Source organism: Salvelinus alpinus, chromosome 37 (assembly GCF_045679555.1).
Source record: "Salvelinus alpinus chromosome 37, SLU_Salpinus.1, whole genome shotgun sequence".
In the NCBI taxonomy this organism is placed as follows: domain Eukaryota; kingdom Metazoa; phylum Chordata; class Actinopteri; order Salmoniformes; family Salmonidae; genus Salvelinus; species Salvelinus alpinus.
Window position 1 is genome coordinate 4,622,547 of NC_092122.1, and position 24,971 is coordinate 4,647,517.

General features: G+C 41.9%; 1 protein-coding gene across 2 annotated transcripts; it reads right to left on the bottom strand.

The window, feature by feature from the left end:
• Positions 1-8,632: 8,632 nt before the first annotated feature.
• Positions 8,633-13,115, bottom strand: LOC139566115 (probable G protein-coupled receptor 85). Of its 2 annotated transcripts, none has more exons than XM_071387046.1 (2): positions 12,777-13,115; positions 8,633-11,522 (listed from the first exon to the last, which is right to left on the bottom strand). In XM_071387046.1, the coding sequence occupies exon 2, from the start codon at positions 11,365-11,367 to the stop codon at positions 10,234-10,236; it is 1,134 nt and encodes a 377-aa protein (XP_071243147.1). In that variant the 5' UTR covers positions 11,368-11,522; positions 12,777-13,115; the 3' UTR covers positions 8,633-10,233. The 2 variants fall into 2 exon arrangements, with proteins under 2 accessions (XP_071243147.1, XP_071243146.1); XM_071387045.1 differs by lacking the exon at positions 12,777-13,115 and adding an exon at positions 12,618-12,769.
• Between the last annotated feature and the right edge of the window lie 11,856 nt (positions 13,116-24,971).

A 24,971-nucleotide genomic window follows, 5' to 3' on the forward strand; every position in this document is an offset into this window, starting at 1 on the left:
TCTTGGCTTCCTATAACTACGTTATAGCTCGTAAAATCAAAAAATGTCCTAAATAAAGTGAAGAGCATTTGCAAGCTGGTAATGTATGTCATTTTGGCAAATGTGCGAACTCCTAAAGAAAAGTAATTGGGCCTAATGATTGCTTTGCCCTCACGTAATCCAATGCCAAAGACTGATGTGCACAATTTGTTCAAGTGCTCCTAATGATGAAAAGTGCCAGGATGCACAGAACTGCACAAAACCTCATATATCAATTCAACAGCTTTGAAAAGAGAACCAATATTCAGTTGTGCCATAGCTCCCTATTCAGAAACAGTAGCTCCAAATATGGACAATAGCAGAATATAGCAGAATAAGGAACACACTGTTTGTACAAAACTCTCTTCATTAGCCTTAGGCATGATTATTCCTCCTCAAATATTACACAAATTAAGGTTTTAGTAGAGTGCAGAAAATGTTTGATTCGTTACAGCAGGTTATCTTTTTCATTAGCCAAAAAGATGAATCATTCAGTAACCACACACTTTAATAACAGAAGCAACGACATTTTCAAAGAATGTAATTGCTATGACTGAACAAAAAATGCACAGAGGCAAGGGTTTCACATATTGCATTGCTTGCTGTTTGGGGTTTTAGGCCGGGTTTCTGTACGGCGCTTTGTGACAATCGGCTGATGTTAAAAGGGCTTCATAAATACATTTGATTGATTGATGTTCTGGTACCAATAAAACATGATAGAAACGTGAGTGGCATGACAATGAATCAATGTAGGTGTCATCCTTCAATGTCAACAACAAGACAAGTTGTGATAGCCGCTATTTTGTAATAGATAGATGACAAATATACAGTATGCTGTCATCTGTATATATTGGCTCACTTGAGTCATTTCATCTCAATTTCATGAACATTTTCACCGTTGCTTGTGTTCATTTGTCAACACACATGTACAGCATATGCATGGGGGGGAAGACAAAGAAAGAAAGCCCTGCAAATGCTGTCTTCCACGCCAAACATCATCCAACATGATCAGCGCAGTTGTTCAAGTCATGTTTGATCCTGACAGCTCATCCGTATCCAGGGAGATTGGTTTCATTTCCATGCACACTCAAACATTCTAATGAGGATGTGCCGGGAGACACAGAAACAGTAGCACTTGCTTTAGCAGGGGCAGGTCCGCCAAGGAACTCAACTACATTCTCCCATTCACCTCTCAATGCAAGCTAGCAAGTATCCCTCCACTAATCACCTAGCATGACAAAGGTTGTGTGCTTTAATAACTATGGCGCATTATGATGAAGTCACATGGTGGTAATTGTTTAATGTTTGTGCCAGTTGTGTCAGTTGAAGAGGAAACAGGAAAGCTCCCAGTTCTGGTCTTTGTTCATTTCATGAGTAGATGAGAATGAGGAGACAAGCTCAACTCACTGCTATAGATCCAGGCCCTAGACCTGAGCCGAGTGTGACAGGCCTGACTCACGAAAATGAGATATTTCCCAAAATAAAAGGAGACAGAGAGAGAGAGAGAGACAGAATGTGCTGAACAAGAAGAAACTAGCTTAAAAACCCTCCAAAGCCCAGTGATTCACAACAACACATGCAGAATTATAAGGAACAAAAAGCCTGTGTAAACACGGATGCATATTTTCACCACAATGTAGTAGCTACTAAAAAAACATCATATTACATTAGCATAGATGTTAAAATCAAGACAGTGATGTGAACTGGATAGAATTGCTTTCTCATATAAGGCTACCACCCTATAGAGGCCTACAAGCCTGTGTTTTGTGGAAAATATGCAAAACATACGCATGCACAAATCAAAGAAATATATATTTGCGTTCACTGGGTTAACATGTGAATACATACAGAAATGCAGGACTATCTCTTTAATATTATAATACATTACATTAGTCCTTAGAATAGATAAACCCCTGTTATGCAATATGAATGGTTTACATGTTGTAAATAGACACAGTAATGCATATATCTTTGCTTTTAGCATGTCACATGTCCTCTGCAAAGCTGGTTTTATGAAGTATGATGTTTCTCCTTCCCTAAAGTCAATAATACTCCATGGGCAGGGAAAACCTCTAAATATTTCAAAACAGTTAGATACAATGTTTGCAGTAGATCTTGAACTGTAGTAATGTATCTCCTGCCAGAATTGATATGTTTTTAGTACGTTAGCGACAGTAAAATAGGGAGCACGTACGGCACGTACACTTGTTGCTTGCAGGGAGGTTTTCTTTCACTATATAACCCACAATCAGGGATACCTATTCAATTTTCATGTGACCTAAATATTCCTTTTCATCCACTGACTAGATATTTTCCACATTTCTCCACATTTCACACCAGCACTTCTGTGTGTTAGACTAAATTCATCTCTGTAAGCCCAGTTACAGTTAAGATGATAATCTATACAGACAGAAAGACCACTCACTGGTCTCTGGATGTGTAATCTATTGAAAAAAGACAAGGCTATGATTAGGATCTGAGTCAGAAACACATTCAGTGAAGATGATGACGATGATGACAGGGACGACTGCGATAACAACGATCAGGACGATGGGGATATTTTGTATCAGACCCATTGATTTCCCATCAGGATTTGGACAACACGCTGAGTATCCTGGGAGACTTTAATCTAGCATGAAAGGAGCAAGTAATCCTTGTGCGGATTATACCAAACCAAGCTAAGCCAGCATTCTCCACTCATTCTAACATGCAAACCTCATCGGCCACGCACCCTGCACAAGCGTTTTATTTGTTTTGTTGTTTTTTTAGACATACATGGTATTCAATAATTTCACACACATCGCTCGCACGTGCGAACGAGCGTCTGCGTAGCCAAGCGCCAAAGTAGAACTTGGTTCTATTTGAGACGCGCCATGCTCTGCAGGTCCGTTCCTTACTGGATACCAGGAAGATACAAGCCCACGTGGACGCTTGAAAGACCAACGAGGAGAGATTCATTGAAGATGAGTAACAAAAAACGAACTAGGTTTCCCTTTTTATCAGTGGATTTAATCGTCAGAGTAGAAAAACACAAGATTTTGTATGACTCCAGGTGAAAATTCTACAAAGAACCAGCTAAAAAGAGGACCATATGCATGCCAGATAAAGTAACAACCCAATGTTCATCTCCCAGGACAAACTAGCTAGGAACAGCTAGCTAGCTAAATGTCCATGAATGTTTCATGTGTGTTTCGACCTGCCCCTAAATTAATATAGATTAATAATTGGTTTTGATATTTTAACCTGATCGCGTCTGCTGTGGATGGACAAAATCCACATGCATCCGATGGCGCACGCAGACACATGCGTATGGCCGGTGTAGTCAGCATGTAAACATTAGAACATGGTATGTCAGCATGGGCTTGCCCACCATTCTCTGACCAATATCCACTCCCAACCTCAGTCTTCAGGGTCTATGATATTCTGCATACCCCTAGCCTAGCCTCAAATCTGTTTGTACTTTTGCCAACTCCTCTATCATTTGCTGACATGTCATAACCTACGACAAGGAACACAACATTGGCTGAACCACAAATTGATCGGCCAAGCTAGCCTTCCCTTGACTGTGCCTGAGTATACACAGTATGTTTGCACTGACCATCCACTATGGCCAGTGGGATCATGAAGTAAGGTAAAACACCACAAAATGGGGCCAAACTGGTTGAAATGGTGGCATGATAAAAATGGTTGTAATGATGTCATTTCAACCTGTTTTGACCGCTGGGACAGGACAAGACTGATACACAGTCTCCGTAGCCCCAAAGAACCATAGCACCATAGCACCATAGCACCATAGCCCCAAAGCACCATAGCTCACCCCCCAAGCTGATACATGGCACCCTAATCCAGTTTGCAGGAGAGGAGGACAGAGAGAACCCATCACCATGACAGTGGCATCCCTCCCCAGGTTGCCATTGAAGTCCATGTCTGTACATCACCACAGCAAGTAAATAAATAACAAGCCAAGTAAATAGACAGATACACAAATACTGTGAGTAAATAAAGTCGCCCTCCTGCCTGTCAAAGTGTTGTCAAGAAAATACAGCAACCCCAGAAATATCCTCTGCCTTTACCAGGTGTGAAGTGAGTGATTCTGCCCAGCCTAAATCCCCTGCAAGTTGGTGTAATGTATCTCCTGAAAAATGATTCTTGTGCTCCTCTAAATCCTACAGTAGAGAAAAAAATGCTGTTTAAGTATGCAAGGCGAAACCTTTGAAGCATCATCCACATTTTTATCAGTTAATATTTAAAGCGGAGATATTCTTTTTTGAAGCCAGAAGCATGGTGGCCTGGTGGCATGGCGGGCTGGGGAAAATAAAGAGTGTTTGGTTGGTCATTATAGACAGATATCTTCTCTATCCATCACACCCACATGCAAATCTATTGGAAAAACATCTGCTTGATCATTTGTATTCAAAGGCCTCAGTCCTCCATAATAGATATCAGCGTGTCAGACGATAAATACAGCAAACCATTTTCAAGGCCGGCCCCTAGGGAATGATAATCATCATCTTGTATTTTATAGCTCACTTTCATTCCAGCATCTCCATCTACCATATTTCCCTTTCCATCAACCACCCGCTATACATATTATACATCATATTAGACAATATGTTCCATTTATATTCAACCACACATCTTTTCAGGGCCAGCTTGTCTCTAAACGGATTTGAACAGCATCTGTCCAGCTGTTTTGTTATAAGATCACAACAGCTGAACATGGCTGGTTTAATAACATAGTAGCTTTAAAAAAAATGACAATGAGTTATGAATGGACATAAAGAGCAGAAGGGACCTTACACTTTAAACCTACATTCATCTTTAGAAAGGCAGGCAAAGCCTCTGGTGTGAAACGGATGCATTATTTCCCCTTCACACAGTGCTTACAACATACACATTACACACAGTAGGACCCAATGATCCCCACATTATCCTTCACTTACAGTATTGATTAGCAGTTTACACATTAGTCATACAGGACAGTAGGCTATACGGTGCTTCCTGGTAAAGGAAAATAATAACCCCCAGGATGCCTGGCCCTGGTAGAAACAACATTGCAGCAGCTCTATCCCTGGAAACATCGATAACTCTTAGACATGTATGTGATATTTTACAAAGGAGGCTGATGGAATCATGGACCTTGAGGCCCCTGTCGTGCTTTATAGCATGTTCTAACAGGTCAGTAATGGAGTGGTCTAGCTCCCTATTGCTTTGGATGGCCTGTGTGATGCATTGGGGGGGTACAGTAACACACAAAGGCCACAAAGAACAACACAATGGCACCTCTAGCTTCTAGCAGAGTCACACACGGCTTTGTGTGTGATGTGTGGATTCATGAAGAGCAAAGGAGTATCCTCCCTTCACTTTCCTGCGCCGAGTAGCTTGTCTTGTCAAGGGATGAGTCGTCCACTCCATTTCTGGGCATTTTTCCTTTTCCAAGCGGTTGTTGGTAAAGACCCTTTAACCAAGCTTTAATTAAGAGCTGGCTTGCATTATAAAAAAATAAACAACTCTCCGGTGTGCAAAAAGGCCTCAGATGAATTATTCCACATCAAAAAATGTGTCAGAGTCAACAGATGGTATTTATTCTGCAGCAGTAAGATGATCAACTGAGGGTCTGGGTGAGACTACGTTTTCACATCCATTGGCAGTCCATGGAAATGGTACTTAATACCACTGAGATATACAAAGGATGTCATTCTTCGTTAGAAGATCACTGTCGTTTAAGGGTAGCCCAAGAGAAGTTCTCAGATCGGAGATAAATTCATTTCCACCATCAATAAAATAAAAATAAAGGGAAAATGCTTTCTAAAGTAACATTCAATATAAAAACGTTGTTGGCAGGGCATAGAAAATATCAATTCACAGTGATACATGGATAAAAGAAAGCTTTGATTGTATTATGTTATACTGGAGGTAAATACCTGGGCCAAAGTATTCTTTGTATTCTGTGCAACACAGTTTCTTGTGAAACCACCAACATTTTGTAGATGTTTAGTAAATGACAATGAATGTCCTTTTACAGATAAGAGAAAACCGATGCAAGGAGACCAAATGACAATGTGATGAAATAATCCCATTGGTTTCATGATCACATATGGACATACTACATGAACATCACATGATAGGTGATAACCACAGCAGCCATCCCTGGCCCATAGCTAAATGCATGCAAAATGTCCCAGTTCAAATCCCACAGCCACAGAGCGACCACTTCAATCCTAACTCCATGCAAGACAAGGTTGTGTTTGCCTCATTTTAGCCCTCCTCTCAGCCCTGTCAGAATCTCATAACATTTCATTAAACACTAAACAAATCAAGACTGCTGTTACTGAAGGCAAACAAACACAGTGTTAGATACAAACTAGGGCCGATGTCATTTCTGGACAGGATCTATTCCTGACAACCTCCCATTATCAACATAAAATGGTCTGTAATGATGGCATCCAGAGAGAACTGACAAATGCAAATAGATTGCAAGACCTTTTGGGGTGTACTGATGACATCTCCGACAGAATTAGTTGCTTACCTTGCTATGCAAAAAGGCCATTAAAAGGTTTTCAGGTCAACTGCACCTTCGCAATTTGTCTGTCTTGTTTACAAGCAAGCTTTCCATGATTTCAGCATCATATTTTGTGTTTGCAATCAACTGGGCTAAGGTAATTCAATTATTTTTTGAGACTGGCATAGAAATGAAGATGCTTAAATACATATTCCACAAAGGCAGAAGATAAAACAGTGAATGAATGGGAAGCCTTCAACACAAATACAGCATAAAACTCAATTCACTATGAATACATCTAGACACAAGAGAAGCAGACTGGCAATGGCTTCTTGTCGTGCACCTTGATCAACCTATCAACATTGATGCCATCCCCGTTTTCACAAGGTACAGTGGGTATCATAAGTATTCACCCGCCTTGGATTTCTTCACATTTTGTTGCGTTACAAAGTGGGATTGAAATGGATTTAATTGTGATCATTTTGTCATTGATCTACACAAAATACTTGATAATGTCAAATTGAAAAGAAAATTTGACAAATCTTTAGAAATGTATTAAAATTGTTTAACTAAAATATAGTTGTTGCGTAAGTATTCACCCCCTTTGTTCAGGCAAGCCTAGATTAGTTCAGGAGTACATTTTGACATAACAAATCACATAATACATTTGATGGACTCATTCTGTGTGAAATAATAGGGATTGACATAATTTTTTCATGATTACCCCTTCTTCTGTCCCCCATACATACAACATACAGTATGGTAAGGTCCCTCTGTAATGGGTGCGTGCTGGTGGCAGGGAAGTCAGGCGCAGGAGAGTGAACTTGGTTCTGGGTACAAAACCCGTCGCACCCAGAACATGACTTGCACAAAACATACAACAAACAATCACCGACAAAGACATAAGGGTAAACAGAGGATTAAATACACAACATGTAATTGATGGGATTGAAACCATGGTGTGATGGAAGACAAGACAAAACCAATGGAAAATGAAAAATGGATCAGGATGGCTAGAAGGTCGGTGACGTCGACCGCCGAACACCGCCCGAACAAGGAGAGGGACCAACTTCGGCGGAAGTCGTGACACCCTCAGACATTGGATATCTCTTTACGCATGGTCAAATTAATAATTATGCTGTGGATGATGTATTAAACCACTCAGATACAAAAATATACAGTCTTCCTTCTGAACTGAGCTGCAGGACAGGAAGGAAACTGCTAAGGAATGTCACCATGAGGCCATTGGTGACCGGGGCAGACTGGTCACCAAGCCCATCTGGTATTTTGGGCAAATGCCAGATGGGCCTGTCCCTTGTTAGCCCAGTGGACCTGTCTAACTTGGGGTTTTTGTACAAAATAAGTATTATCTGGCTAATAATGGGGGCCTGAAGGAAAAAAAGATATCCGGTGTGTTAGATATGTCAGGGACGATTTCTGATACCAGTCCGCCCCTGATTGGTGATTTTAAAACAGCTACAGCATTCAATGGCAACATTGTAGTTATTTCACAATACACTAGAGTTGCTTACCAAGAAGACAGTGAATGTTCCTGAGTGGCCAAATTACAGTTTTGACTTAAACCTGCTTGAAAATCTATGGCAAGACTTGAAAATTGCTGTCTAGCCATGTCCCCCAAAACCTATAAGAGCTTGAAGCATTTTGAAAAGAATAATGGGAAAATATTGCACAATCCAGGTGTGCAATGCTCTTGGAGACTAACCCAAGAAGCCTCACAGCTGTAATCACTGGTAAAGGTGGGGGGTGAATACTTATTTAATTAAGGTATATTAATTTATTTATTTTTTAATTCCTTTTGACATTAAACAGTAGATCATTTACAAAAAATATATAATTAAAACTATTTTAATCCCACTTTGTGACAATAAATGCGAAGAAATTAATGAAACTGTAACTAGGGAAGAGGATTTATAGTTTCTTTCTTTTGATACAACATAGATTATCGGATGGAATCAAGAAAATCTGAACAAGAGTGTTATAAAACATCAGATTAGTTTGGGATTTCTGAACAGTGATCAAATCTCTTGACTTGGTCAAACATGAAGGCCGGATTGAACATGAAATCTCTGTCAGTGAAAGGCAAAAAACAAGTTTGCAAAATGTAAAATTTTATTTTCAACAGATTACACAGTTAACTTTCAGCGAATGCAATCCTAATTTAAACTGTACTCACATTCGGGACTTCAAAATGAAAGACTCACATACTTACACACAATCTATCGATAATATACAAAAAAGAATACAGAATAAATATTAAAATGGCCACAAGAGAAAAAGTAAGTTATTGAAAACAATCAGTAGAGAGCAAATGTAGGGAAAGTATAAATAAACAAGACGGTGTGCCTTAAATGTTTTTATCCTTCAACACTTTTTACAAATTGTGCAAGATTTCATAGTAAGGCTCTGGTCTTGAAGTGACAGCTGTCTGAAGATTCCCACACAAACACACATGTGCCCACGCACACACACACACACTCCCTGTGCTCTGAGCACTCTGTGGGGTGTACATAGCAAACCTTTGCAGAATAAAAAATTGGCTGCTCTGCTGAGTGTATGACCCGTGATGCTTACGAGAGTGGACCAGCTTTTTAAAATGAACATGCACTTGACATTGATGTGAAAAGAGTCAAGGACTTTTCAGCAGTGGATGAGAAAACCCAACAACTGAAAAACAGAACAATATCAGAACCATTAAGGCAAGAACACCTGGAGTGGCTTCAGCAATACTGTAACAATATTTCAGGTAACATGGATGTGACACATTTAAGTATTTCTTCAGTCTTTCTTAAGGTTTGTTTGTTCTCAAAAAACTATGTTTTTATCCAAACATCGTTTAATATGTTGTTGTTTTTTTGTCAAATGTGAGCAGATTCAGAAAAATAAATTTTCCAGACAATAGGGACACATGGATCGTAAAACTACAATAAATAATTTCTAGATTTAAGTTGCAACTTCAAAACCACACTTCATTATTCCCTTCATTAAGCCCCCCACCCCTGCCGCCCTCACCCCCCAAAATGAAAAAGATATCACTTACATTAAAACCAATTTAATCCTCTTGTGAAGGTGTAGTCCAACAGTTAGTCACCAGAACATTGTTTTGCTTTACATACAGCGAATGGGATGTCTGTTGCAAATTAAAGCATTCATTGTTTAGTTAGAGGGGAAAACAAGTTGTCCTTGCACCTTGCAATGCAACCGTTGATCAAAAAAAGCATCTTTACATCTTCTTTTTAGTGCAACTTTTAAATGTAAAACAATTCCAGTGACTCTTTAGAGGAAATCGTTTCTTTGTTTTCTGTGTTTTTTTTCACCAAAATCTTTTACCTCAAAGAATTATCGTCAAAATATCCAAAGCAAGGGGTCAGTCCTTTGTTTTTGTAGTTTCACCAATGACAATTTTTTCTTCATCTTCTCTGCTTCTAAATAACCTTCCACAGCAGTTGTTTACTAGAACATAAACATAGGAGGGGTTCTCAGCTACCTGCTTATTTCATTTCCTTCAACCTCCATGTTTGATGTTCAATCACAGAACCAAGGGAGTGATTGATAGTCCAACTTCTGCCTCAGAAGAGAGGGAAGGAGGAGGAGGAGAAACTGGAGGATGAAGAGAAAGAGAGCTGTACAATGGGACCAAACCCAAATTGAGATCAATCAGTGGAGGAGTGGAAGGAAAAAAACAACCCAAGCCTTCATATAACGCAGTAGGGTTCCCTAGGTAACCTGGACTTTCTGCAGTAAAGGAGAGTGGTGCTGAAGCAGCGCCGGAGCTCCCTGTTGGAGAAGATGCAGATAAAGGGATTGACTCCCGCCTGGGCGAAGCTCATCCACACCGCCGCGGTCAGGTACCCCCCTGGGACCGCGGGGCCCCTGGCAAACACCCTCCAATAGCAGGCCACTAGGTATGGGCCCCACAGTGTGAGGAAGAAGAAGGTCATGATGTAGAACATCCTACTTATCCTCTTTTCAGTCTTAAACTCGTCCAGCACCAGCAGGCGTCGCCGGCCGGCTGCATTGCTGTTCTGCCTGATGCCCAGCAGGGTGGGCGGGGTGGGGCCCCTGCCGAACCCCGCCAGCCAGTTAGCCGCTGCCTGGCCGCTGGCCCCGGGACCATGGAAGGTCCAGTTCTGGCTGACAGCAGGCACGAACTGGACTGGTTTCATCTTCCGGCGGTCGTGGACGAAGAAGATTAGCTTGAGGTAGACAAGCTGGGTGGCCAGGAGGATCAGGGCGAGGAGCAGCATGAAGCCCAGGGAGTCGTTGGCTCTGAACGAGCGGTGCTGGAACGTACACTGGTCCTCCTCCCTGATGAAGGAGTACGTCCCTACGTCCAGCACCGGGGGAAAGGCCATGGCCACCGACAACGTCCACACCATGCAGATGACTGCCAAACACGTCCAGAAGGTGAGCCTCTTGGTGTAGAAGCGGTGGTGGGCTATGGCCAGGTAGCGTGTCACACTCACACAGAAGAGCATGAACGCTGTGTGAAAGCAGGACAGCACCCCCAGGAAGGCTATCACTTTGCAGGTAAGCGTGCCGTACGTCCAGGTGGAACCATTCTTGACAGAGGTGAAGACGAAGGGGAAGCAGATGGCAGAGCGCAGGATGTCCGAGGCGCACAGGTCCAGCAGGAAGTAGTACGGTGCGCGGTGCAGGCTCTTGTCTTTGACCAGTAGGATGGAGATCAGGAGGTTGCCAACGACACCGACTCCAATGATAAAACCCAGGGACGTCAGTTTGAGAAACGTGGCGAGAGGAGAGACATTCTGCAAGATGTTGTGGTCCCCTGCATGGCTATAGTTCGCCATAGATGGAGGAGGGATCATAAAGATGTAGTAGCTTCAGCCAAGTATCATTATCTAGAGGCGGCAGGGGGAGGTGATAGATCCATTTGTTGTGCTTTGAAGCAGATTCCCGGCTTGTAAGCAGCCTCTCTTCTACGGCATCTTTTGTTCTTTTGTCTCATCACACCTAAAAATACCTGAAAAATACCAGCCACCGATCAGGATTCACTCATACTGTTTTTACATTGCATTGCAACCTTGAGCTTGTATCTGGGTGTATGATAAACTACCATTTCCCCTTTGTAATTTATTTTCCATTTTCAGTTGAATTGCTCATTGCATTTATAATGGTATGCAATCAGTGCAGAGCAGTGTCCTAGCTAGAATACTTAGTCTACAGATTAGCTTAATAAGACACAATCATTAATCCTGGTTACAATAATAGACTTTCTTTTATGGGCCGCCCTTTTAGAAATGACAGAACATTAGAGAAAATACAAGTAATGTTATGCTAAGACAACGTTTTAAGTCACTATTAAAGGGGAATGCATATCTATCTTATGTCTGGTAGGAAAGGGGGTAAACAAAAGGGTTTCATTCGATGTTTGGTAATTTTATTATGTCGTAAAACGTGTTTAACATTATGCAGCAAGAAAGCTGTTGATCACACCCAAAGACCCTGCAGAATTGATCTGACCAGGGGATGCTTACAATAAACTCAGCATGTGCCTTCATGCTTTGTTGAAAATGAACGGATGGTGCATACAGAATTAAAAGCATCCATGTTTTTGTCTGATTAACGGTTGACTGGAATTACATGGTAGACGTTATAATAAGCTATTCACCTGATTAAGGCGGTTTATTGACTTGGGCTTTTATCTATTTCCCAGCTCAGCTTTGATTTTAGGCGATAGACTATCGAATCTCACAACCATGTTAACAAAGAACACCGTCTAGTCAAAATTATATTTGGTACCCTATGAATTGTTTATTGATGTTTATAACAATGAGATGATAAATCCAATTCTGCACTTCGATGCAAATAAATCACGAATGAAATAAACAATTCAATACTAGATAGCTATGCAAAAACATGGCATATTCGTTTATTTAAAAAAAAAAATTAAGATCATATCAAACAAAGGCTATTCGTGACGGACTGTATTTCCTGAATTCTGTCATTATAGCGGAGATGCGCTTTTAAGCATTATCTATCCTTCGGATGAGCGTTATGCGAGCGTTTCCCATGCATTTGGGTTGGAATTCATTCGATTACAATGTATATTTCTCACCGTTCACTGTTGGATTGAACATTACAGTGTAGCGAATCCGCACGTCCATTAGGCAGAAGAATTTCCAAGTACCCGCTATGAATTGACTGGAATCCAAAGCCACAGTAAATAGGCCAATAAAAATCGAAAGGACTGCTAAGATATAAATTAAAAGCATACCTGTTGATATTCCTTTTGGTTTCCTTGGAGGTTATTTACATTGTCGAAGCCACTTTGCTGTAAAAAGCTTGGTTTGTTGCCTGCCTGCTCTTTTACCACAGTGAATATACAGTAAACGGAACGGACGGAGCATGCGCACTTATCCGATTTGTGATCCAAGACGCGTCTTGTCTCTTGTTGCAGCACTATAGTCTCTCACCGCAACATCTGCTCAATGGTTGCAGTATCACAAGTCCCTCGTTGCCTTCATCAGTCATTATAGCGTACAGTGGGAGAGAGTGCGACCGGATCACTCATTCTGAGATCCAGTGCATTAGATTCCCATTTCTGCATAATGTGCGTTTAGCTTATAGCCTACCTATATAGACTATCAATTCTACTAAGCCTATAGGCGCCTCCCACGTCCCTATGCACTAGACCTACACCCAACACTAATTCAGAAGCAAAGTTGAACAACAATCAAATGCAGTACATGTAAAATGTGATTTTTAAATAATGCAATATTACATTGCTACATGTATCATGTCATAAATTCATATGTAACGGTAACTAAGGGGTTTTAAACTAGGTGATGGTTCACCTCAGGCCAGACTGACTTCTCATATGTATAATTTTAAGCACTTTATGCAGTGTGTGTTTGTGTGTGTGTGTGTGTGTATGTGTGTGTGTGTGTGTGTATGTGTATGTGTGCATGCAAATATCAGCTCCCTTCTAATTTCAGTGCTTTTCATTTACAGGCTATGTCAGTAGAACACAGTGATGTCATACCCCACACCCACAGGCTACAGACTATTGTGTTTCAAAGAACGAATATCGAGGAACATTGGGAGCAGAAACAAATGACTGGCGACCTCTAAAATATTGTACATCTTTCATTGTTTATGTAATATAGATATTTTACGAAAGAACAGTGTTGTGTAGGCTTTTCTATGGCCTAGTTCAGGGGTCACCAACTGGTCATGGAGAGCTACAGTGTACCGAGGCTTCTGTTCCAGCTCATCTCCAATACACTTGCTTCAAATGGCTGTGGTCTAATTATTTGAATTGGCGGCAGTGTTTGTGCTGGACTGGAACAAAAGCCTGCACACACTGCATCTCTCCATGACCCCCCCCCTGAGCTATATCTTATGACAAAGGGGAGGTTGTTTGGTATGGAGAAAGTCGATACTAGACCAGTGTTCAATCTTTACATTGTCTGCACTGTCATTTGTTTTACAACATAGAAGCTGAGGACGTTACATCGATGGTTTAAATATTAGACTATTAGAGGCTACAAATTCCCTTAAGTGAGCAATATAGTAAAGGACACTGGTCATGTACATGTATGTGTGAAATGAAGGACCCATGAGCCAAGATGCAATTTACAAATAATGAAGGTATTTATTTCCTATCAAGAGGGTGTTATAACAATGTTAGGCTATAAGAACGGTGAAAGCACTTCTGACAGAACACACTTTAGCTACTGTGCTTTTAACAGTTGTCAGATGGCAATTCACCTGTCGTGGCAATGTCAATATTTCGTGAAAGGACAGTTGATCATCACACTCTTTGAAGGGACATACATTATTCTTGTACAGTATCTCAAGATATTCAATTCAAGTCCAAGCGAAATCAAATGTTGGTGTCATATTAAGGTAACATAGTCTATTACGTATAGTCCATAATGTGTCATCTCTCAGTGATAGGAAGTAACCTACAGGTGCAGTGAGCAGGCTCCCATTTACATTACATTTAAGTCATTTAGCAGACGCTCTTATCCAGAGCGACTTACCCAGTTCCTGTTCTCAAATTCCTGGTTTTGTAGTTCATTTTTTGTCTTCTTCGTTCAGTCAACTTCAAAATAAGGCACACGACTCTTGTTATGTCAGTCAAAAATGACCCAACATAGTCAAGATACTGTAGACGGCGGATAAGCATTTTCGGATATAGGCCAGCAGCCAGTCCAAAACGGTAGTGGCCGTTTTGGTTTCTCAGAACTGTCCATTTCTCTGTCGTGCGTACCAGCCGATGCACGCACAAACGCCCACTACCGATATGGTAACCACGGCTGGGGGAATGAACGAAATAAACATCACCAACAGCATTGCTAGAACTCTAGGGAGCTTGGCCATGGGAGCCATGTTACTTCCAGTGCGGATCAGATTATTGTTGTGATGCGCAAGCCGCGCGGTGGTCAAATGATATGGGTGCGTTTCCTCATTCATCGGTCGGCCAATTATATCGCTGCATTATTGCGTGTTTCTCCGGTCGTTTTCACTATCATACAGGATTTGTATAGTTTTGTTACACATTTACACTATATATACAAAAGTGTTTGGACACCCTTTCAAATTAGTTGATTTGGCTATTTCAGCCACACCAGTTGCTGACAGGTGTATAAAATCGAGCACACTGCGATGCAATCTCCATAGACAAACATCGGCAGTAAAATGGCCCGTACTGAAGAGCTCAGTGACTTTCATCGTGGCACTGTCATAGGATGCGACCTTTCCAACAGGTCAGTTTGTCAAATTTCTGCCCTGCTAGAGCTGCCCCAGTCATCTGTAAGTGCTGTTATTGTGAAGTGGAAACGTCTAGAAGCAAAAACGTTCAAGCTACGAAGTGGTAAGTCACACAAGCTCACAGAACGGGACCGCCGAGTGCTGAAGCGCGCAGCGTGTAAAAATTGTCTGTCCTCGGTTGCAACACTCACTACTGAGTTCCAAGAACTGTTCATCGGGAGCTCCATGAAATGGGTTTCCATGGCCGAGCAGCCTCACACAAGCCTAAGATTGCCATGCGCAATTCCAAGCATCGGCTGGAGTGGGGTAAAGTTTGCCGCCATTGGAGCAGTGGAAACCCGTTCTCTGGAGTGATGATTCACACTTCACCATCTGGTAGTTCGATTGAAGATTCTGGATTTGACGTATGCCAGGAGAACGCTACCTGCCCCAATGCATATTGCCAACTGTAAAGTTTGATGGTGGAGGAATAATGGTCTGGGGCTGTTTTTCATGGTTCAGGCTTGGTCCTTTTGTTCCAGTGAAGGGAAATCTTAATGCTACAGCATAAAATGACATTCTAGACGATTCTGTGCTTCCAACTTTTTGGCAACAGTTTGGGGAAGGCCCTTTCCTGTTTCAGCATGACAATGCCCCCGTGCACGAAGCGAGGTCCCTACAGAAATGGTTTGTCGAGATCGGTGTCGAAGAACTTGACACAGAGCCCTGCACAGAGCTCTGACCTCAACCCTGTTGAACACCTTTGGGATGAATTGGAATGCCGACTGCGAGCCAGGCCTAATCGCCCAACATCAGTGCCCGACCTTACTAATGCTCTTGTGGCTGAATGGAAGCAAGTCCCTGCAGCAATGTTCCCCTCGGCAATGTTCTAGTGGAACGCCTTCCCAGAAGAGTGGAAGTTGTTATGGCAACAAAGGGTGGACCAACTCCATATTAATGCCCTTGATTTTGGAATGAGATGTTCGACGAGCAGTTGTCCACATACTTTTGGTCATGTAGTGTATCTTGCTGTGTTAGTTTAGCTTTTGTTTGTTCCTGTATCTTTGGATTGAACATTTTGCAGCGACATGCCGTTGCTATGGCATTCATTTTGCTTCCGTTATGGTAGACTACTCATAGCTTTATTGTTTCATTTAACAACTATTATCATGTCAAATGCCTATTCCATCACCATATACAACTGCTATTCTTATAATAAATGTATCATTATTTTATTTTTCACAGACTATGCTTACTCAGTGAGTGTGGGTGCTGAGATCACTAATCATGAATTAATGACAGGGGCTCTTTTACATCTTATTCCTTTGCTTATAGCCGTTCAATATTCATCACACCGTACAGTAAATCAAGCTCATTAGCTACTCTTCTTTGAACTGAAAACCTCAATTAGATAGGCCTATGCAAAGTGCAGATTAAGAAATGCACTCTGCACTATACGTTTGAAGTGCGTCAATGTTTGTGAGTTTTCGTAGGTTGTTTCACAGGTCTGAGGGAGAAATAGTCAAAGGAGTATACTACATTGAAGTCTTCAAGGCTAAGGGAGAGAATGACAGCCGTGCATACAATATGAACTCTTCTGTGGGAAAAGGATGGCCCTAGAGATGACATCGTCAGAGGAGATGTGTCAGGTAGGACCTGAATGAAGCCTTCTGATGTTTTTTGACAATCTTGAACTATAGCCTAATCTTCTAACAGGCATACGGTTAGTGTCTGTAACAATATTTCTACCTCCTAGGTCACGAGGGCATAAAAAAATGCATGCCTTTTTAAACCCTGTTTGTGTAGCAAACACATTTCCTGTTAGCCAAATAGGCTACACGTGTTATGTTGTTGATATTGAACAAACACGAGGTCCTACTATTGAAATCAAATTGGCTAACGAGAAATCCACACACACTAACACACTGGACTTTGTATTTGATCAATGGGCAGCCAGCCTAGTGATGTTCATTTCCAACATGCCCCCATCCCCTGCTCTGCTTACTGTAGCCTATTCTTGTTAGATGAAATGCATTGAAACTCATCCAAATCAGTCATGTTTCCCCTAACTGGCACGCTGTGCTACGTTTCACCTCATGCCACAAATGAATTGGCATATGGCACAACGATGGTGCAGGAGTTTACATATCTCTGTGCTTGCTCGCGTGCGATGCCATGTAGCGGAGATCTACTAATTTAATTAGGACGCACCAGCCAAGCTAAAATATTGACCTTTGCCGTGCCACATTACTTGACCTGTTCCACCCCCGCTCCCCTCTCCCCTCCACCTCTCCCCTCTCCCTGTGCCACCCCGGCAGCATGCCCCCCCCCCCCCCCCCACACACAGACACACACAGTTTTGTATTGCTATACTTGTGTGGACAAAATAATTGATTCCCATTGAAACTTAGATTTTCCCTAACACTTAACCCTAAATCTAACCCTGATCTTAAGTCTAACCTTAACACCAAACCCTTAACCCTAAAACTATAACTAACCCTAACTCCTAACCCTAAACCTAACAGTAACCCCTAACCCTAATTGTAACCCTAACACTAAACCTAACCCCTAAGCCTAAAATATAATTTTTCCTTGTGGGGGCCGGCAAAATGTCCCCACTTGTCCAAATTGTCCATGTTTTACTATCCTTGTGAGGACTTCTGTCACACACAAGGATAGTTAACAAAAACACACCCACATACCAGCAGCACACAGGGACTGCAGAATTAATAACCCATGTGGAATGGTGAGCCTGGTATAGCGTACTGATGAGGACATTACAATGCAGAACACACTCCCAGAGAGATGAATGGTACTGTCCTGACCCGTTAGACAAACACTCTAATTTCGATATATTCGCTCATCCCCGGTGCTGATCAATTACCAGCCCCACTGAGGCCCTGGGAGGCTGGAGGCTGAAGGCTGGAGTGAGTGGTGTGGGATCTGAGGTGGTCCTGGCTTGTGGTAATTGTGTCAGGCCCCTAGTCCGGTCTTTCCTGTCCCAGCTGACCAGCTCTTAGACGGCCTTCAGATGGGCACTTGTCCCCCGGAACTGATAAAGCTCCAGACGGTGCAGGAATCCTTCATGGTCATCTGTCTGCACAGATTTAAGCACTTGCGTAGTCGTACGTGCGTGTGTGTGTGTGTCAATGGGCTCCATGGCTGTGATTGGAAGGCTTACTTAGTCATAGACTCCGACTCTGCCCAAACCACTGAGATTTTGACAGAAATAGGCAGGCTAAGGTTATCTGTTTTTAACCGTGGTTCAGAGAGAGAAAATATAAGACTAATTTTAGAACCCCAGGATTTTAGTGAGCGTCATCACTCTCCAATTATCTTCTCCAAATGTGGCGACAGAGTCAACCACCTTCGCTAAATAGCATAAAAAACATATTTTCTGAAGATTCATTATCCACCGAAATTGGTTTTTTAGAAAAGAGGTAGAAAGGGACTCTTAAAAGTGATTGGTGCTTTTGTAGTGGGCCTTTGGAAGGGCCATAATGAATTCCTGTGTAGGCGGACATGACAAATGGATTGTCCTGTGGCTTTTGTTCTAATGTTCTAGATGTTAAATACTTAACAGGGCCTGAATCATTGGCTCGGTGTAAAATAAGGGCAACCTGTCCTACGGTCCTTCTGAATTACACCATGCATGGACACTGATGTAAGGGATGTAAGACTTTGAATCACGCAGGGACGGTGGATCTGAAAGCATGCATCACAAACCTCTGAAATAGACTGAGAGATACTAATTATCTAGTCGCACACTGTCTGTTTATGCTGCCTGTGAGGATGCTCACTGCTCACCAATAAACCATCCTCCTAGCAATCATTGACAGTTGGATAGCACTCAAAGGGTAATCAGTTTGTTTAATAACAATATAAAATATAAAAACAACAAACTCGATTTTTTCATTGGTTCCTATTCTCCGGGTTACAATGAAAATGGGTTCAGTTCCCAAGTTTGTGGAGTAAATGTCAACTCTTAATGGAATTGATATGTCTTTTGTTTTCAATCCAATTTCTTGTTTTTGTTCGTATTCTGGACGATCTGTCTTTTTTCTTCAAACAAAGACAAATTACATGCTAGAAACCTAGAGGCGCAGAGAGCCCTGCATTTAGGACTGTAAAAGTGAAACAAACTGTTTCCATTTGCACAACGCTTTACTTTTATTGAAGGACATGTTCTAAGAGCCAGCGATGTGAGTTAAGAAGTGTCTGTGATGTTTATAAGTCGGCTTTAGGAGCTGGAGGGATAGTGTTTCTTCAGTAGACTACTGTGTGTATGCGTGCCCTCGTGGGTGTCTGTGAGTATATCTGTGAGTGTCCCTGCGTGTGTGTGTGTGTGTGTGTGTGTGTGTGAATATATATATACATTTGAAGTCGGAAGTTTACATACACTTAGGTTGGAGTCATTGAAACTCATTTTTCAACCACTCCACAAATTTCTTGTTAATTAACAAACTATAGTTTCGGCAAGTCGGTTAATAAGATATCTACTTTGTGCATGACACAAGTAATTTTTCCAACAATTGTTTACAGACAGATTACTACTTAAGGACACCAGTTAGAAGAAGAGACTTGCTTGGGCCAAGAAACATGAGCAATGGACATTAGACCGCTAGAAATATGTCCTTTGGTCTGATGAGTCCAAATTTGAGATTTCTGGTTCCAACCACAGTGTCTTTGTGAGACGCAGAGTAGGTGAACGGAAGAGGAGGTGTGATGGTGTGGTGGTGCTTTGCTGGTGACACTGTCTGTGATTTATTTAGAATTCAAGGCACACTTAACCAGCATGGCTACCAAAGCATTCTGCAGCGATATGCCATCCCATCTGGTTTGCGCTTAGTTGGACTATCATTTGTTCTTCAACAGGACAATGACCCAACACACCTCCAGGCTGTGTAAGGGCTATTTGACCAAGAAAGAGAGTGATGGAGTGCTGCATCAGATGACCTGGCCTCCACAATCACCCGACCTCAAGTCAATTGAGATTGTTTGGGATGAGTTGGACCACATAGTGAAGGAAAAGCAGCCAACAAGTGCTCAGCATATGTGGGAACTCCTTCAAGACGGTTGGAAAAGCATTCCATGTGTCATGTGTCTTATTCTACAATGTAGAAAATAGTAAAAATAAATAAAAACCCTTGGATGGGTAGGTGTGCCCAAACTTGTGACTGGTACTGTATATACATGTATGAATATATATATATATATATATTGCAACTCATTTCATCTATGTTTTCATGGAAAACAAGGACATTTCTAAGTGACACCACACTTTTGAACAGTATATACAGTGGGGAGAACAAGTATTTGATACACTGCCGATTTTGCCGATTTTCCTACTTACAAAGCATGTAGAGGTCTGTAATTTTTATCATAGGTACACTTCAACTGTGAGAGACGGAATCTAAAACAAAAATCCCGAAAATCACATTGTATGATTTTTAAGTAATTAATTCGCATTTTATTGCATGACATAAGTATTTGATACATCAGAAAAGCAGAACTTAATATTTGGTACAGAATCCTTTGTTTGCAATTACAGAGATCATACGTTTCCTGTAGTTCTTGACCAGGTTTGCACACACTGCAGCAGGGATTTTGGCCCACTCCTTCATACAGACCTTCTCCAGATCCTTCAGGTTTCGGGGCTGTCGCTGGGCAATACGGACTTTCAGCTCCCTCCAAAGATTTTCTATTGGGTTCAGGTCTGGAGACTGGCTAGGCCACTCCAGGACCTTGAGATACTTCTTACGGAGCCACTCCTTAGTTGCCCTGGCTGTGTGTTTCGGGTCGTTGTCATGCTGGAAGACCCAGCCACGACCCATCATCAATGCTCTTACTGAGGGAAGGAGGTTGTTGGCTAAGATCTCGCAATACATGGCCCCATCCATCCTCCCCTCAATACGGTGCAGTCGTCCTGTCCCCTTTGCAGAAAAGCATCCCCAAAGAATGATGTTTCCACCTCCATGCTTCACGGTTGGGATGGTGTTCTTGGGGTTGTACTCATCCTTCTTCTTCCTCCAAACACGGCGAGTGGAGTTTAGACCAAAAAGCTCTATTTTTGAATCATCAGACCACATGACCTTCTCCCATTCCTCCTCTGGATCATCCAGATGGTCATTGGCAAACTTCAGACGGGCCTGGACATGCGCCTGCTTGAGCAGGGGGACCTTGTGTGCGCTGCAGGATTTTAATCCATGACGGCGTAGTGTGTTACTAATGGTTTTCTTTGAGACTGTGGTCCCAGCTCTCTTCAGGTCATTGACCAGGTCCTGCCGTGTAGTTCTGGGCTGATCCCTCACCTTCCTCATGATCATTGATGCCCCACGAGGTGAGATCTTGCATGGAGCCCCAGACCGAGGGTGATTGACCATCATCTTGAACTTCTTCTATTTTCTTCTATTTTCTAATAATTGCGCCAACAGTTGTTGCCTTCTCACCAAGCTGCTTGCCTATTGTCCTGTAGCCCATCCCAGCCTTGTGCAGGTCTACAATTTTATCCCTGATGTCCTTACACAGCTCTCTGGTCTTGGCCATTGTGGAGAGGTTGGAGTCTGTTTGATTGAGTGTGTGGACAGGTGTCTTTTATACAGGTAACGAGTTCAAACAGGTGCAGTTAATACAGGTAATGAGTGGAGAACAGGAGGGCTTCTTAAAGAAAAACTAACAGGTCTGTGAGAGCCGGAATTCTTACTGGTTGGTAGGTGATCAAATACTTATGTCATGCAATAAAATGCAAATGAATTACTTAAAAATCATACAATGTGATTTTCTGGATTTTTGTTTTAGATTCCGTCTCTCACAGTTGAAGTGTACCTATGATAAAAATTACAGACCTCTACATGCTTTGTAAGTAGGAAAACCTGCAAAATCGGCAGTGTATCAAATACTTGTTCTCCCCACTGTATATAAGTTTGGGGTCACTTGGAAATGTCCTTGTTTTCCATGAAAACATACTGTACATGAAATGAGTTGCAAAATGAATAGGAATTATAGTCAAGATGTTGTTTTAAATAAGGTTTTAAATAATGATTTTTAATTGAAATAATAATTGTGTCCTTCAAACTTGCTTTTGTCAAAGAATCCTCCATTTGCAGCAATGGACTTGCAGACCTTTTGGCATTCTAGTTGTCAATTTGTTGAGGAAATCTGAAGAGATTTCACCCCACGCTTCCTGAAGCACCTCCCACAAATTGGATTGGCTTGATGGGCACTTCTTACGTACCATACGGCCAAGCTGCTCCCACAACAGCTCAATAGGGTTGAGATCCGGTGACTGTGCTGGCCACTCCATTGTAGACAGAATACCAGCTGACTGCTTCTTTCTTAAATAGTTCTTGCATAGTTTGGAGCTGTGCTTTGGGTCATTGTCCTGTTGTAGGAGGAAATTGGCTCCAATTAAGCACCATCCACAGGGTATGGCATGGCATTGCAAAATGGAGTGATAGCCTTGCTTCTGTAAGATCCCTTTAACCCTGTACAAATCTCTCACTTTACCACCACCAAAGTACCCCCAGACCATCACATTGCCTCCACCATTTTTGACAGATGGCGTCAAGCACTCCTCCAGCATCGTTCTTTGTGATCCGAACACCTCAAACTTAGATTCATTTGTCCAAAACACTTTGTTCCAATCTTCCTCTGTCCAGTGCCTGTGTTCTTTTGCCCATCTTAATCTTTTATTTTTATTGGCCAGTCGGAGATATGACTTTTTCTTTGCAACTCTGCTTAGAAGGCCAGCATCCCGGAGTCGCCTCTTCACTGTTAACGTTGAGACTGGTGTTTTGCGGGTACTATTTAATGAAGCTGCCAGTTAAGGACTTGTGAGGCGTCTGTTTCTTAAACTAGACACTCTAATATACTTGTCCTCTTGCTCAGTTGTGCACCGGGGCCTCCCACTCCTCTTTCTATTCTGGTTAGAGCCAGTTTGCGCTGTTCTGTGAAGGGAGTAGTACACATCATTGTACGAGATCTTCAATTTCTCAAATGGAATAGCCTTCATTTCTCAGAACAAGAATAGACTGACAAGTTTCAGAAGAAAGTTCTTTGTTTCTGGCCATTTTTAGCCTTTAATCAAACCCACAAATGCTGACGCTCCAGATACTCAACTAGTCTAAATAAGGCCACTTGTATTGCTTCTTTAATCAGAACAACAGTTTTCAGCTGTCCTAACATATTTGCAAAATGGTTTTCTAATGATCAATTATCCTTTTAAAAAGATTAACTTGGATTAGCTAACACAACTTGCCATTGGAACACAGGAGTGATGGTTGCTGATAATGGGCCTCTGTACTCCTATTTAGATATTCCATAAAAAATCTGAAGTTTCCAGCTACAATTGTCATTAACAACATTAACAATGTCTACACTGTATTTCGGATCAATGTGATGTTATTTTAATGGACAAAAACAAGGACATTTCTAAGTGACCCCAAACTTTTGAATGGTGGTGTATATACATATACATGTGTGCGTGTGCGTGTGTGTGTGGGATTAATAACTCGTCATGTTTTCTGTCGTAGCTAATGCCATGGCATGATGAGTGACAACAACCATAAGTTGCATCTGCATCTATCTGTCCCCATGGGAACTTTTCTTTCTCTCAGTCAGACAGACAGCAGGCTCTCCTCCTCATCTTGAAATGTAATCTAATGTCAGAATGGCTTTATAGCTGGATTATCATGATTATTCTCAAATGCCATATTTTGTTATGTTTGGAACAGTTGTACTTTCTTCTTTAAAAAAGTAAATACATGAATGGACAAACAATGGATGCCCAATAATATCATTGACAGATTGTAGCTATTTCAGAATTTAAAAAAAATATGAATTATCAAATTATTAGCATAGCATGATATACTGCATGCCATAATGGATAGTCTCGTTAAACTATCAGAGCCCGTTTGAGATTCCTTACTGCTGCTTTTGAGTCATTTATGGGGAATGGGGCTTGAGGGAGTTGGAGGTGGGGGACAGTCTTCACTCTGTGGGTTAATGGCTGCAGTGCCCCTGCTAGGGGAGAGTGGGAGCTGCGAGGCGGAATGGGATTTCTGAGAGAGAGAGAGCAGATGCACAAAGAGACAGATGCTGCTGGAGATAGATAGTGCTCCACAAGTGTGCTGGGTCAGAGAATATTCACCATTCCACTGGACCGGCTCAGAATCCTCTCCCTAAGATACAATAAATGCATGGACACTTCCATCTCCATCTAGCCTCACTCTTGCCTTCCATTTAGTCCGCTTTCCATGAATGAAATAAATACCAACAGAGAGATTGCTACTCTCTTTCAGTGTAACGTCTCTCGTCGGAAGGCATGGACCAAAACGCAGCGTGCTAAGTGTTCATGATTCTTTATTACTCAAAAACACTCGAACAAAATAACAAAGTGAAAAAACGGAACAGTTCTGTCAGGTGCAGACACTAAACAGAAAATAACTACCCACAAAACCCAACGGAAAAGGACAACTTATATATGATCCCCAATCAGAGACAACGATAGACAGCTGCCTCTGATTGGGAACCACACAAACATAGCAATAAAGAAACTAGAATGCCCACCCTAGTCACACCCTGGCCTAACCAAAATAGAGAATAAAAGCCTCTTTATGGCCAGGGCGTGACAGTACCCCCCCAAAGATGCGGACTCCGGCCGCAAAACCTGACTCTAAAGGGGAGGGTCCGGGTGGGCATCCCTTCACGGCGGCGG